Source organism: Amphiprion ocellaris, chromosome 1 (assembly GCF_022539595.1).
Source record: "Amphiprion ocellaris isolate individual 3 ecotype Okinawa chromosome 1, ASM2253959v1, whole genome shotgun sequence".
Classification (NCBI taxonomy): Eukaryota; Metazoa; Chordata; class Actinopteri; family Pomacentridae; genus Amphiprion; species Amphiprion ocellaris.
Window position 1 is genome coordinate 7,607,411 of NC_072766.1, and position 15,431 is coordinate 7,622,841.

At 38.0% G+C, this 15,431-nt stretch overlaps 1 protein-coding gene across 2 annotated transcripts in view; it reads right to left on the reverse strand.

Annotated features, from left to right (window-relative positions):
- Positions 1 to 15,431, reverse strand: part of gpc6a (glypican 6a) — a 178,415-nt gene that overhangs the window by 81,462 nt on the left and 81,522 nt on the right. For both annotated transcript variants that reach the window (XM_055010745.1, XM_055010740.1), the window contains exon 4: positions 8,602 to 8,767. In XM_055010745.1, coding sequence (XP_054866720.1) covers positions 8,602 to 8,767 — 166 coding nt within the window. The remainder of the gene's footprint in view (positions 1 to 8,601; positions 8,768 to 15,431) is intronic.

The following is a 15,431-nucleotide window of genomic DNA, read 5'->3' on the forward strand; positions in this document are numbered from 1 at the left end:
TTGTCGACTCAAAAGAGATCTGCACCCAGGCGATTTATATCAGATATAGCAAGCTAACTAACAGGTGACCTATCAGAATCCAATCATGTACAACTAAAGCGTCACATTTACTGCTTGAACCCTTTGAACTCTAAGCAGTTACTGGATGTTTTTTTTTTTTTTTTTTTGCTTCTGTCACATTTTTACTCAACATGGGCACATTCTTTGTGCAATATAAAGTTCTGCACCGGAATGGAAAGAGCACAATCATCATGACTAGAAGCAGAAAGAATGAAAAAATGTCTTTTGTGTAGCATGGCACAGATATAATTCCATAAATTGCTTAAAAGAAAAAAAAATCTTTGATGATCTATTTTACATAAATGAGAAAGGCATGGAATAAACATTTTAGGTTATCCATACTGGCAGAAAACATAATGGTTCTACATACTAATACTAATCACATTAGGGCTAATCCAGTGTGACTGTAGAATGTCTATGCACCTTGTGTAGTTTATGACAACTGTTTTCGTACTATCTGTCAAAATCACTTTAACCCACTTAAATCACTTTAAATCCCTGTGCCTTGAAATGTGTAAATACTGTTTATTGACTTTTAATACAATTACTATTTCTACAGATTTTAAAATCAGAAGTGTTTTTTTAATAGTATTGAACATCAAGAGTATATACTAACCTTTAATGTTAATTTTACTAACCTGCCTGTTTTGTCTTTTTGTTGTTTTTCTTGGTGCATGTAAACTGCTGAATACTTTGAATTTCCCTTGGGATTAACAAAGTATCTATCTATCTATCTATCTATCTATCTATCTATCTATCTATCTATCTATCTATCTATCTATCTATCTATCTATCTATCTATCTATCTATCTATCTATCTATCTATCTATCTATCTATCTATCTATCTATCTATCTATCTATCTATCTATACATATTAATATAATTTAATTTGCTTTTATGCTTGTTTGCTGCTTTGTGTAAACACACCCTGCAGTCCAGCTGAAAAGTCCTTAAATTCCTCGAGTTACTAATAGCTTCAGAGTTGTTCGAATGATGTCAGAATTTTGTCTTTTTTACAGAATCTGGTTAGTCCAAACAGTTTATCTTTTGTGAATTATTAAATGAGGCATGTAGAATTTCACAGTTTTATGTTTTCAGATAGAATGGCAAATCACAGATGAGTAGTTCAAGGATCATCATAAATAGTTTAAAATCCTAATAAATGGTGGCGTTTTTGCAAAAGCCATTCAAACTGGCTGATTGAGGTTTAGAGGGTTAAGATATGGAGAAATCCTGCTATGCATAAATACAAACATAGATCACTGTTTGGGATAGGGGATTATCAAACTGTCAATTAATACGTGCCATTAGTTTGGGCAACATGAAGCTAAAATGATTGTGTTACTCTGATGTGACTGGTCTGTCAGAAATGGCGTAAGCCTGAAAAACTACCATAGTGTTTGAATAACAGCATGCGTTCCCTTCGTCTCTCTCTCTCTCTGTCTCTCTGAGGGTATTTTAACAAGGTGCTGACAAGAAAAATGATAATGATGTGTCTGTCATGATGCAGAGCTGGATACATTTGTCATGATGGCAGGTGACTGATGGTCTGGTATCATCCAGTGGCCACACCATGAATCCTTTCTCTGAACATTTGAACACACACACACACACACACTGAAAATCAGGGTGTCTAAAAATCACTCAGCACAGGTACGAACAGGTAAATCACATCCTTCCTCAGGTTGATGCTCATTGTTCACTGCCTGTCCTTCCTTTTTTTTTCTTTGCAGCCTGAAAGGCATGAAGTCATTACAGTAACCTTTACAAAGTGTAAACTACTGTAGTGTGACTGGAACTTTAAATGTATGACATGGATGCTGTAATCACTCTTCTTCTGCATAGCCATACTGAATGTAGGCCACATCAAAGTATTCACCAAGGTCATTCTTGTTTCAATGTTGTACAGATTTCAAAATAAGCACAGCGATGGTGCGTTAGTTTTTCCGTTTTTCCCTCTGCAACGTTTGTAAAAGCCACAGTGTGATACTGACAACTGAATATTCAAACTGCTTGTGTTTATATGTATATATTAAAGTAACCAGTAGCTCTTAATTTGTTGAATTGCCAAGAATTTTCTTTAAATCCCCAGCTTGTAAGCCTCCTTGATTTGTTTGGTGTCACAGTGTGTCTCATAAATTCTTACGGCTGCCGTTGTTAATGTTAAGTGATGTTTTAATGGCTTTGTAAAGCATTTAGAGCAATTCTATTTATTTAACAGTGAAACAAGTTGGATCCACTGGCTTGACATGCTTACAAATAAAATTAGGCTGTGCTGTTATGTTTTTATTCATTTTCACCCTGTGTTATTATGCAGAACAAGTACATGAGTAATGTTTTATCATATTTTTTTGTATGGTATTGAGAAAAATACATCACACAAATGTTTGTGAATATGCACAATACATTAGGATGATTATAGTGTATTGTATTTTATAGAATACATGCTAAATTATTAAACATTTACAGCACACCGTGCATATACTTATCTCAGAATGGGAATCAGGCATATGCCAATATTATAGTGATCACAGTACTTTATCGCATACATTTATTCAGACATATTGCTTTTGATGTACAGTTGAAGGGAAGCTGGTAGAATCTGTCTTTGTAGCTTATTTTAGAAAAGTGCTACATCAGTCAAGTCCTTAATATTAATATTATTATTGCTTGCTACTGGAGTCCACCAAACCATTCAGAGCATTTACTGCCAGAATAATTATTTTAAAAAGGTTTCCTGTTTCACGTTTTCAGCACATGCAAGAAACACAATCTGTCTCCTGCTTTAATTTCATCAGAAGATATTTTCCTCTGGCAAAAATAATGACAGATTAATCCTGATCTTCATCTTCCAAATAAAATGTGAAAATAAGTCATGTGATGTGACTTTCATGTGTCGAGAGAGAGTCGAAGTCACCGTGTGTTTTGCATGTGGGGAATGAAGTAACATGCAAAGAACTTTTATAAATGTTTAATAGCAAGCAGGAAAACAACACTAAGTCTGCAGACAACAAAACTGCAGATGTAGCAGCCTAAAAGATTTAAGTATATTATAGTGCTGTAAAGGATTTAGTCAGAACCTGTTTACTGAGATTCGAAATGTAGATTATATTTACACTTTTTCTAAATCACATATCGAGTAAGTTTACTAATGTAAATGGCATCAGACTGACAAATCTAATGGCATTTATTCAATCCTGGATAGTCTGAGATATTGTCAATGCTAAGAAACACCTCTCTGTGCAAATATCCCTCTGTAAAGAAGACAAATCAAAAGAAATGTATCAAGACTTACAAATGATGTTATTTGTAACCACGTTTCACAGGTTTCCAGATTAACTGAATAAGAGCTTAAAATGAGCCAAGGACTTAATGTGCACAGCCTGGACGAGCATCATGCTCGCTCCATTAGGAAGCCTTACCTCGTCTGACACATTGTGCCACTGCCAATCATTAACCTGCAGTTCAATTCAAAGTGCAGAAAATGAGACTGAGCCAGCCTGTTGCATTTACTTGGCTTTAACGAAAACAGTTTTGATATTTTCTGCCTTAATTTGCTGTAATTCTAACTCACATTTCCATACAGTAAACAGCAGGCATACAAGTTGTATATGGTGCTGCTGGTGTAGTGGTTTCATGCAAGATTCCCGTTCTTCCCAGGCAGTGCCTGTGTTTCAGGAATTTCTTTTGGGATTAATATAATTATATCTTGTTTTATGTAACTCGTGAGATTAATGATTTACTCTTCAGTCTGGCCAGTAAAATAGGACAGGAATTCTATGACTGTTTCATTGCATCTGTGATTTTTTTTTGCCATGACATTTCAAAATGTCCATCATAAAAAATTTATGCTTCAAGCATGTTGGTAGGTAAGCATGTACTGTATATGTAATTTCTTATAAGCAGTGTATTCTGAGTTGTTAGTAGCCCTGTAGCAAGCACAGAAACAGTTCATTTTAATATGGAGGGACTTTCTAGCTTGTAAAGTGTTAAAAAAGTTAAAAAAGTAAAGTGTTCTATTATACAGATGTTTTATATTTATTAAAATGCAAAAAGTAATCCCCGATTTGCAATAATGTAGCACAAAGAATAATTTATCTATAGACCAAGAAATGCAGTGTCGAAGCTAAACACAACTGCTTTAACATGTTTGAAAGAAGTAAGAAATGCCATTATTTAGCAGAAATGCTTAGGAAGTCACTTTATTGTAATTTATGTTATTTATGAGGCACTGAATAAGTGTGTTTTTTTTCCCTTTTTTGTCTAAAACTGATATAGATGGCTCATAACCAAAGATACTAATAACCAATATTTGGAAACAATATACATTTGCAGTAAAAATGAAAATCATAGTGTCAAAATTTAGAATAACGCCAACTTCAACACACTACTGAGATGAAATGTCTTTGTTTGTTTATGTTTTACATATGTTGAATGAAAAGGAAATCTTTCAACATTAATCCCTTAGTGTTAGATAAGTGTGACTGATCAGATCAGGCAGCAGCATCAGAGCCAAAATAAAACATGTTTAATTAATTTATGTTATCAGAAAACAGTTAAAAATAATGATAGTGATAATCAAAGAAATGCTGAATATCAGATCCAACAATTAGCAAAAGCCAACAGTGGATCAATACTACTTAAATGAAGAATTTAATATATTTTTTTACCGTATTTTCGCGACCATAAGGCGCACCGTATTAAAAGGCGCAGTCTCAGTTCCGGGTGCTATTTCTGTATTTAACACATACATAAGGCGCACCGGATTATAGAGCGCGTGCATGGTAAAACATACCTGTACTAGCTTAAAACATGCATGCTAGCGTGTGTTTTAAAAAAGGTAGCGGAAGCAAAACTGAGTTCAGTTGTACTTTATTGAAGTATTTAGCAATGTTTTCACGTTGTTTTTTGATCAATCCTCATTCACAAATCCATCAAAGTCCTCATCTTCTGTATCCGAAATGAACAGCTGGGCTAGTTCTCCATGGAACACGCCAGGTTCCCGCTCGTCATTGTCAGAGTCAGTCTCGTTGCCGTGCGGCTCCTCATAAATGATGCGGGCTTTTGCGAGAGCTCGAACAACAGTGCAAGCAGACACGTTAGCCCAAGCATCCGCAATCCATTCACAAATTGTGGCGTAACTCGCCCGGCGCTGCCTCCCAGTCTTAGTAAAACTGTGTTCGCCATCTGTCATCCATCGCTCCCACGCCGTTCGCAACTTCACTTTGAACGCCCTGTTTACACCGATGTCCAGCGGTTGGAGTTCCTTCGTCAAGCCTCCCGGAATGATAGCAAGCTCCGAGTTCATTTGCTGCACTTGGTTTTTCACAGCGGCTGTGAGATGGACGCGCATGGAGTCACAGATCAACAGGGACGGTGACGCCAAACCCATGTTGTTTTGCATAATGCAAATACCGGCACTATATACCAACTGAGGGCGTGTCTTTAGCGTCTTCTTCCACGCCCACACTTCCCCCTTTAACGTTCTCATACTGTCCTCTGTCACGTCCTCCTTTTCTCTATATAAGCAGCGTGTCAGCAGGAAATGCTCTCAGTCAGTCAAGAAGATCGCTGATCAAAGTCCCACAATAACATTTACACATTTTGGAACTCGGTGCACACATAAGACGCACCGCATTGTAAGGCGCTCCGTCCATTTTGGAGAAAATTTAAGGCTTTTAAGTGCGCCTTATGGTCGCGAAAATACGGTAATTTGATTTATTGCCATATACCAAACAGCACATTTAGGTATTCTTCTTTGTAGTCTGTTTTAGTAAAAACAAAAGGAAAAATGTCTATTCATAACATATACCAATCAGGCATAACACTATGACCACCTGCCTAATATTGTGTTGGTCCCCCTTTTGCTGCCAAATAAACCCTGATCTATTGAGGTATGGACTCCACTAGACCCCTGAAGGTGTGCTGTGGTATCTGGCACCAAGATGTTAGCAGCAGATCCTTTAAATCCTGGAAATTGCGAGGTGGTGCTTCCATGGATCAGACTTGTTTGTCTAGCACATCCCACAAATTCTCAATTGGATTGAGATCTGGGGAAATTGGAGGCCAAGCCAACACCATAAATTGGTTGTTGTGCTTCTCAAACCATTCCTGAACCATTTTTGCTTTGTGGCATGGTGCATTATCCTGCTGAAAGGGGCCACAACCACCAGAGAATACCATTTCCATGAAAGGGTGTACATGGTCTGGAGCAATGCTCAGGTATCTGGTAGGTGTCAAAGTAACATCCACATGTTTGGCAGGACCCAGGGTTTCGCAGTTGAACATTGCCAAAGCATCACATTGCCTCGGCCGGCTTGCGTTCTTCCCACAGTGCATCCTGGTGCCGTGTGTTCCCCAGGTAAGCGACGCACCCGTCCATCCATGTGATGTAAAAAAAAAAAAAGTGATTCATCAGACCAGGACATCTTCTTCCATTGCTCCATGGTCCAGTTCTGTTGCTCACGTGCCCATTGTTGCCGTTTTCAGCAGTGCACAGGGATCAGCATGGGCACTCTGATTGGTCTGTGGCTATGCAGCCCCTCAGGCAACAAACTGCCATGCACTGTGCATTCTGACACCTTTCTATCAGAACCAACAATAACTTCTTCAGCAATTTGAGCAACAGTAGCTCATCTGTTGGAACGAACCACAGCCTTCAGCCTTCGCTCCCCACGTGCATCAATGAGCCATGGCCGCCCATGAGCCCGTTGCTGTTTCACCACTGTTCCTTCCTTGGACCACTTTTAAAAGATACTGGCCACTGCAGACCAGGAACATTCACAAATAGCTGTAGTTTTGGAGATGCTCTGACCCAGTCATCACAATTTGGCCCTTTTCAAACACACTCAAATCCTTACGTTTGCCCACTTTTCCTGCTTCTAACACATCAGTTTTGAGGACAAAATGTTCACTTGCTGCCTAATATTTTCCAACCCACTAACAGGTGACACAATGAAGAGATAATCAGTGTTATTCATTTCACCTCTCAGTGGTCATCATGTTATGCCTGATCGGTGTACATATCCCTGATGCATGGTTTTAGAAAGCCCATTCTCTCTGTTCTCACTTGCTGTGGAATTTCAACTCAACATAAAAACTTGGAAACTCCTCTCTCCTGTGGTCTCACCAATCAATAGTATCAATAGTGACATTTAAGCATAAGCAAAGTCCACAGCTAAATGTCATCAAGGGTTCCTTAAAAAATTGAAGGCTATGCCGCTAATCTAACCTTCTCTAATGAGTGATGATTTCAGGGAATGACAGTGACAGAGCGTACATGAGCTCAATCCATAAATTTCTATAATGCAAAGATGTGCTTCAGTGGTGAGAACTGACCTGTGATGCATTTAGAAGTTGTCTCTGAAAGGCAAATCAATATTTCTTGTGAGGTGCATAGTAAGCAAATCGAAGTTCTTTAGCAACAGATAACGAATACAAAATGTCAGCAGACATGAAAAAATTAGTCTTTCGTGGTGAAAATAAAGATCCCTTGGGTTCTACATTTCTAATTATAATACTCTCAACAACACTGTCTTTCCAAAGCAAAAAAAGCAAAAAAAAAAGTGTCTCTGCAAAAAAAAAAAAAGAGAGAGAGATTCAAAATTAAAATCCACTTTTTTTGCACCTCAAGGATGTTTTGGTCTAACCAGATTCATCATTCTGTTGCAACAACAGCTTTTCCCATTACTGTCAAGCACATCGTCCCTTTGCGGCAATAGATTTGCCTCTTCACAACCGAACAAGACACTAACTTTTTAACACATGTCATAAAGCTGTGAGACATCTCATTCAGTGCACAGGGGCCCGTGTTGATCTGAGACTTCAGACGTACCATTGGAGAGAACAAACAGTACGTCATCTGATGGTTTCTCGAATGACAGGCCTGTCACAAAACAGCCAAAAGCTTAGAAGTGCAGTTCACTTGACACACAGTCTTCAGGGATGTCTCTTCAAAAAAATGTTGCCCCATTTAAAAAAAAAAAAAAAAGTGAAAAAAAAATCTGTTAGAGTGGGTGGGAGGATAGGATTGGGGTACATAAAAAATAAAGCATTGGCCTACAAAAGATCCAGAGGGAAGACTCTATGTGCCTCCTTGGTATCCATTTAAGAGGAGGGCTTACAGCAGCCAGCGACTTACAGCTGAACTGAAGTGCTATATTACTCACCAAGCTCAGCTGGAAACACTATAGAAAATGTGTTTGCCTAGGATCTGCTCTCCTTTATCAATCCCAAACAGCAGGGACCAGAGCTTTAAGCACTATGCCAGGGTTCTAGCAACAGCAAACAACATTTCAGAGAGAAAAAAAGAAGAAGAAATGGTTGCAGCACAAATAAGATTTCAGTTTTGTCTCTGTAAATCCTTTAAAGCTGAATCTAACACTGCACATCCTACTGAATTCCCACCAACTCCATTCAAAAATACGGCCTTAGAAAAGAAACATGCAGACTTAGAAGTACAAGTTTGCACACAGACAGACAGGCAAACCTGAGAAGACAAAATAAGAAAGAGGTGCAAGGACACTCGATTTGAATCTTACCAATGAAGAGGTTCCACTCAGCATCTAGGTCTGCCTGGTTTGCTAGACAGCCTCTCATAACGTTGTGACAGTAGTTGTGACAGGGTTTCAGTCCAGGCATACCACGGCAGTATGGACAGTACAGCATCTTGGTCAAGGCTCTGACACATGCAGGAACTATGTTTACCTAGGAAGCAAATAGATGCTCTTCAGTTATAACATAAAACCACAGCAGTTGTTTCAGTTCATGCTGCATTATTCCTAAAATGGAGAGAGAAGTTAGAATGTTGCACACCACAAGGGACATTCTCATATTTTCACAAAAACATTTTGAGGTTTCCACAGAAACCACAGCATCGATAGGAAGGAATGCAATTCCCAATTGAAACTTCAGGAGGGAGGGGAGTCGGACACATTTCAACTTTTGACAAACATCCCTGCACTATCATATCTTCTGAAGCTTGAAATGTGAAAACCCATCAGATAAAACTGTATGACGAGACAGGGTTTACAACTCTGTCCATCTTGATTCCTGGTGAAGGCTGTGCCTTTTGTTGTTGGGCCATGTCATTGTACTGGCTTGAGCAAAAGTGACAGGATTCTCACATCTGCTTCCCTTCAGAGGTGGGGATGCAGAACGAAGAGTACATCTGATAATTGGCCTGTCAGCCTCTGTATTCATGCTTGACTTTAGATTTTGTCCAGCACAGACTCTGGAGACTGTCGGTATGTGTGTGGGCAGGAAAGGTTGCAGATCGCTCAGTGAAGCCCCATGCAACTGGAGACCATCACTCAAACATGAAGGATGTAGCTGTGGCAGAGGAACTAATATACTCATCATAGAAAAAGAAGAAAAACATTTTAAGAGACAGATAATAAAAATAAGGGTTAGGGTTATGTGCATAGTCTGTACAATGTATACATTGCTTTTAAAATTTACTTAATTTTACAAAATTACCATTGTTAGTAAAACTTTTGTAAATATTAGTACTGTCAGAACAAAGATACAGACAGCACAAAGTACAGTGATATAAATAGATGACTGATAAAAGAAGAAAAGAAAGATAAAAATGATGGAGAACTGAGGAAAGAAATAAACATTAGTGCACTTTGGTCATTCCATGGCAACATGTGAGGCTTCGCTGTGATGCTACATCCAGCCTCAGCCTTCTATTCAGTCTGTTTTTAACATTGCAGTTTGTCTTTGATTTTACTGATACAATGATTGAACCACCTGTGTATGGAAATGTATGCGAGAGAGGGGGAAAAAATGATACATGAAGGAAAGCATGGTAAATGTAAAGAGAGAGAGAGAGAGAGAGAGAGACAGAGGTAAGACAGAGGTCTGTGCCATTAATGTATTTTCTTCCTCTGCTGCTTGGCACCGAGCAACAAGGATCAAATGAACCATCTTTGACATTTGCAATCTGCCGCTGACATCACGCGATGCCTCGTAAGAAGGCCATTAAAGTAGGTTGCTAGCTGTCAATTCCATCGCTGCACATCACCCGCTGGTATGTGTTCTTGTAAATTGTTTATATCTCTCTGGGAGTGTAGTTTGCATGTGGGAATTTTAAAAAACACGGTTCATTTGGGTGAACACATTTCACAGCTGACATGCATGGAAACCGTTAATGAGTCAGGCTTCTGTGACGTTACCTTAGGAAATGCTGAAATCATCTCTTAGCACAGAGATTTTGATTGTTTGCAGATTTAAATCATTCAAATGTTTAAGGCTCTGCATGTTTTCATGTTATGTAATTTATTTATGTATTTTTGCTTTCTGAGCAATATCTGGGAAAAGGATTTTATTCAGCATTAAAGTTTAAAGTTTCATCTTATCTTATTTATGTCTGTATTTGTGTCCGTAAATTATATAAACGCAGAAGAGCTGACCTAATACCAAACAATGCAGCGTTTTTGATTCAGTTTTTCATTTTTGCATTACATAAATATCAATTTACGAAAAAAATAAAGAAATAAAGACAACTGTGCATTCCTATACTGACATTAATTATCTGTTCATACATCATAGCCTCCACATGGTGCAAACGAGAAGTTATAGTTGTGGAAAACTACATTCATATGCATTTAAATCTGCTTACAGCTTCATTATTATGTTTAATAAACCATTCAACAAATGTTTATATGCTGCCTATGTATGTTAAAAAGTGAGAGCTATAGTAAAGTGTAACAAAAATAATGTATACATTTATTATAATTCATATTAAATCCATACATCAGGGACTTATATTTGTTATACTGTTTTGGGTGCTGCTCTCATTATGCTCATTTAATTTCTACATTGTCTGATCCACAAGCAGTGCTGTAGGGAGTGGAAAAGAAAAAGAAAGAAGAGCAAACAGAGAGAGAACAGGCTGTGTAGGAAGCCCAACATGCTGCCAAAGATGCAGAGCGACAAACACTGAGAAAACAGAGAGACAGATACAGATGAAACAGAAGGAGAGGAAACCGGACAAGACACTAGCAGACAAACAGAAGGAACAGGCAGGTGCTGTCGCCGCATTTGGACGGAGAAACACAACCAACTACATGCCAATCACAGTGTTTGCTTTGGAGACAGCAGCCTCTTATTTACCGAAGAGTTTTTTTTTCACTTTCAAATACACATTTTAGGAATTTCCTGATTATGTATATTTACATATATTCTCCGGTTTTAGAAGGCTATAAAAGCAACCAGCACTAGAACATTTGGACATCTATTTTTATTTTTTATTCATTTTCTCCCTCTCACAACTTGTGCAGCAATCTGCAGCGACCACCGACTAATCTCTAGATCTTACTCTGTTCTTTCCGCATCTTCACAATACTTTATTTTCGAAAAATCAGTATCGCATATAAATCCACAAAGTCTGCTGCATGCAATTCACCAATCTACTGTAACTGAGACAGGGATGAGACAGTTTTTAGATTACACTTCCACCCGCATCCCTATTCATCTCCTGCAATCAACACTCTCCTATCAAGCTATTTGAATCCTTTTATTTCACAGGCAAATTTGCATATAAATATATTTTCCGTAGTGACAGAGGGAAGAGAGAGAGAGGGAGAGCTCGACCCCTTTGTTTTCTCTGTTTGCCCAGCCAAGTCACTGTACCTGGGCAAGGACGTTAAATTCAGTTTCAACCACAATCATAAAACAAAAGCAAGTTGGCAGGATGACTTTGGAATATACTCGCTTAATAAATTCACCGTTCCACTGCCACGGGATAAATGATGACAACATTACAGGAGAGCCTAATAAAAATACAGTATAGTGTATCATCCACTCAACTTCAGCAAACCATTGCAAATGTAATTCTATACAATTTAATAGCATTGTACGTTTCCATCCAACTCATACAATAAAGTACAGTATTTATTCATGAGAATATTAAATAATATAAAGAAAGTTCTCAGATTAATCTTTTTCTGTCAATTCAATTACACTTGGCCCAGTTTCTAGACAAGCTATTAAAGAGATGGAGAAAAACACTGGGAGAATTTTCTTAACTATATACCCATTCCAACTGTACTCTTTATATTCAGTGTGGCTTTTTAGTGGCAACCGAAGAAATAATTTCACCCTGCAAATGGGGAAAGTGTTTTAAGCTGCCCTTGAGCTTTGTGAGCCTTTGGAAAATTTGCATTAAAATGGTGCCTCCTAACACAATTATCTAACAGGGATTTTTTACATCACTGCAGCTCCTGTGCCCAGCAGTCGCTGGGTGCCCTGGATGAAGGGTAATCTGATAATCTTGTTAGCACTTATTTACAGTTGAGTAGATGGAATATCTCACAGCAAGCTGTGGGTAGCACTGAGAAGAGGGAAGCCTCAGATTCAGAGTAAGATTAAAGCACTAATCTACTCATCTGATGTTTAAATGCTATGACAACACTGCATGGAGAGCATGTGTTTGTGTGCCAATCTGTATGGGAGTTTTAGCAGTGGTGGGGGATACATTTAAACCTTTTAAGTAGAAGTAGCAATAAAAAAATCTCCATTACAAGATCTACATTGAAATATGTCACTTAGGTAAAAGAGACCATAAAAGACCAGTTTTACACAGTGATTATTCTCAATTTTGTTACATATATACATTTTTCTGTAAATACTTCTCTATTTATTTTTTTTTTAAATAACATTTTAGATAGCTGACTTTTACTTGGTGGAGTATTTTCACACTGTTGAATAAGTACTCTTATTTAAGGACAATGCTTGGGTGAATGGGCTCTAACAAATGAGAGTGCTGTGAGGCATAAACAGCCTTCTGCATCTAAAGAACAGCTTGGCGACGTGGTCAGCGCCTGATGCGAGCATCAACTTTATTGAGGATTAAAAATGTAAGAATATAAATGCAATGAGCCCAGGCAATAATAAAGCAAGCTTCAAGCATTTCTAATTGCGTCCCATAGAGGCCACAGTTAGGAGCCATTACACTGACCTCAATTCAATATTGGTAACTATGCCATTACAATAAAAAGAAAAGACTAGGCTCACTATTTTAATGAGAGATAACTCTAAAAGACACTCTTAGACGACATCACCTTGCCTATCCGACAAGGTGTTGTCATGCGCATATGGTGTGAACTCCCTTTAGGGGTAACTGAGTGGGAAGAGCACAGACGCTGGAAATTGCTTTGTGCCACCAAGTAATGAAGTTGTGAGAAATGACAATGACTTTGCAAGCTACCAAGGCCAATCAAGGGGAACACTAGTGGGACAGTGAGACTGTCGCCAAAAAATTGTCTCAATAGTTCTGTCATAATTATTGTGACAGGTTGCGTTGCTTCGCACTGATTGGACATGGATGTAAGACTGCATTGCTGCCCCAGCGTCCCCACTCAATTCCACAGCCATTAGTGTCAATGGCAATATGAGTGATCTGTCACTGTGCAAATCAGACTACCATCTGCTACCAAGAGAAACGTGTGCCTGCTTGCACAAATCTCTGTGTAAAACTTCCCTTACGCTCTTGTTTCTTCCTAACCTATGGAATGCATCACAGGATGTCACAATAAAAAGAGAAAATGCTAATTTTAAGTATATTTAGTGTAAATATCAGCAGGAGAAAGGCTCACAGCAAACTTTCATTCTGCCAGAAAAACTTTAAAAAATAAAAAAACAAGCTGAAGAAACTATGTTTATTCTGCTGGGCAAAAATGAGCAAATACATATTTTAAGCAGAAAAATATGTATTATGGTAATAATGTAGTTGCTTTATGTTGCAGTTTGTGTTTTCAAAATGCTCATAAAGTTCCACTGCTGCTTATTAGACAAGATACAACCACACTCTTTATGGCTCTGCTTTTGTACTTGTATAAATACTGTAGGCAGGCAAAAGGTTATATTTCTGTTTGTGAGACCTAAAACTTGTTTTTAGAGAGAAATATTGTATTTCTTCACAATTACATTGAATTGAGAGTTATATTTTTGCATGATTTTCCTTTCACATGGGTTAAGCTCATGAAATTTGAAAACTTAAATTTATAATTAGATCAATTAAAACTTGAGGCATCAATGAGATTCTCTCCAAGTAATGTCTGTTTTAATGATGAATTTAAAGGACACCAAGATCAAAAAACAAATTAGACAGCAAACAAGCCATATGAAAAAAAACCGCTTCAATTATTTCTTAAGAATAAAATTAATTTCAGTATGTTAACTTATTAATAGATGTATGCTTACATATGCATGTTATACAGTGAAATCTAGCAGTTATGTGCTTGTAGTTTTGGGAAAATTTCACAAAAAACATATATTTATTATTGCTGAAGGGTGAATGTCTGTCACACTACCTGAATACATAAATAAAAGCTTACAATTTGCCAAACACTACATTGAAGTCCGCATTAATCACACTTGGGCACAGTGAGTCCTGGTAGAAATGACCTGGTCAAAGAGGCAACAAAAAGACTTTTTGGGAACATGGGAACAATTTTCGTGATGAATGAGCTCTATTGTAATGGCTTGCCAAATTGCCCTCTTCAGAAAAGTAATGCTTTCCTTTAACCATGAAGGTGATCCGACCCCAACCAAGTAGTTTTAGTTGTCTAAACATAGCCACATCTTAATCAGGAGGGTGCTAGAGCAGAAAATGCTCGTATGGATCCTCGTGGAAGGTGCTGACAAATGTCCTGCGTTGTTGCTTAAGTATGTAGATTTGTTGGACCTCAAATGTACATCTATATAATTTTATTGTCTAATGTGCACCTAGAAAATGTACAGTGTGCTCTAGCTAGCAGTTAAATCATGAATTATTGATGCACCAGTGTTGTGTGCCAAATCATATTAAAAGAACAATACAATAAATGCTTCTTCAGATGTTTGGAAACCAGCAGCATGTTTCAGTCCAGATGAATTGTGTTTGCATATTTCTTGTTGATACTTAGTCTGCTGGAGCATTGAGACAAAAATTCACACAAATAGATGGAAATTCAGAAATATATTTGTTGTCTAAACCACAAATACGGCAATTTATAAACACATTTAGCAAATGAGCGGTTAGTTTGGGTAAACAAATGCATAAACTTGAGATGAATATTAATCCTTTAGTACGTACAGTCACGGACCGTGCTCCAAAGTTGTCATTGAAAATAAAACACGGTCTGTAGCGCTTTGTTCTCTCACTAATCATGTCTCCTTTCTGTGCTTTCTGTGCTAGTCGTCCTCAGCTCAGCATAAATGTAAGATGGAGGCAGGACAACTCCTCAGAGACTACGCTAAAATCAGTTGCTGTCAAATCCATGAATGTCTCTGGCTGACAGAATAATCCACATGTGAGCAGCTGTGCCTCAATGAAACAACACAGTGGTACTTGGCGGGGCCCCTGTGACCCATACGAGTCAGC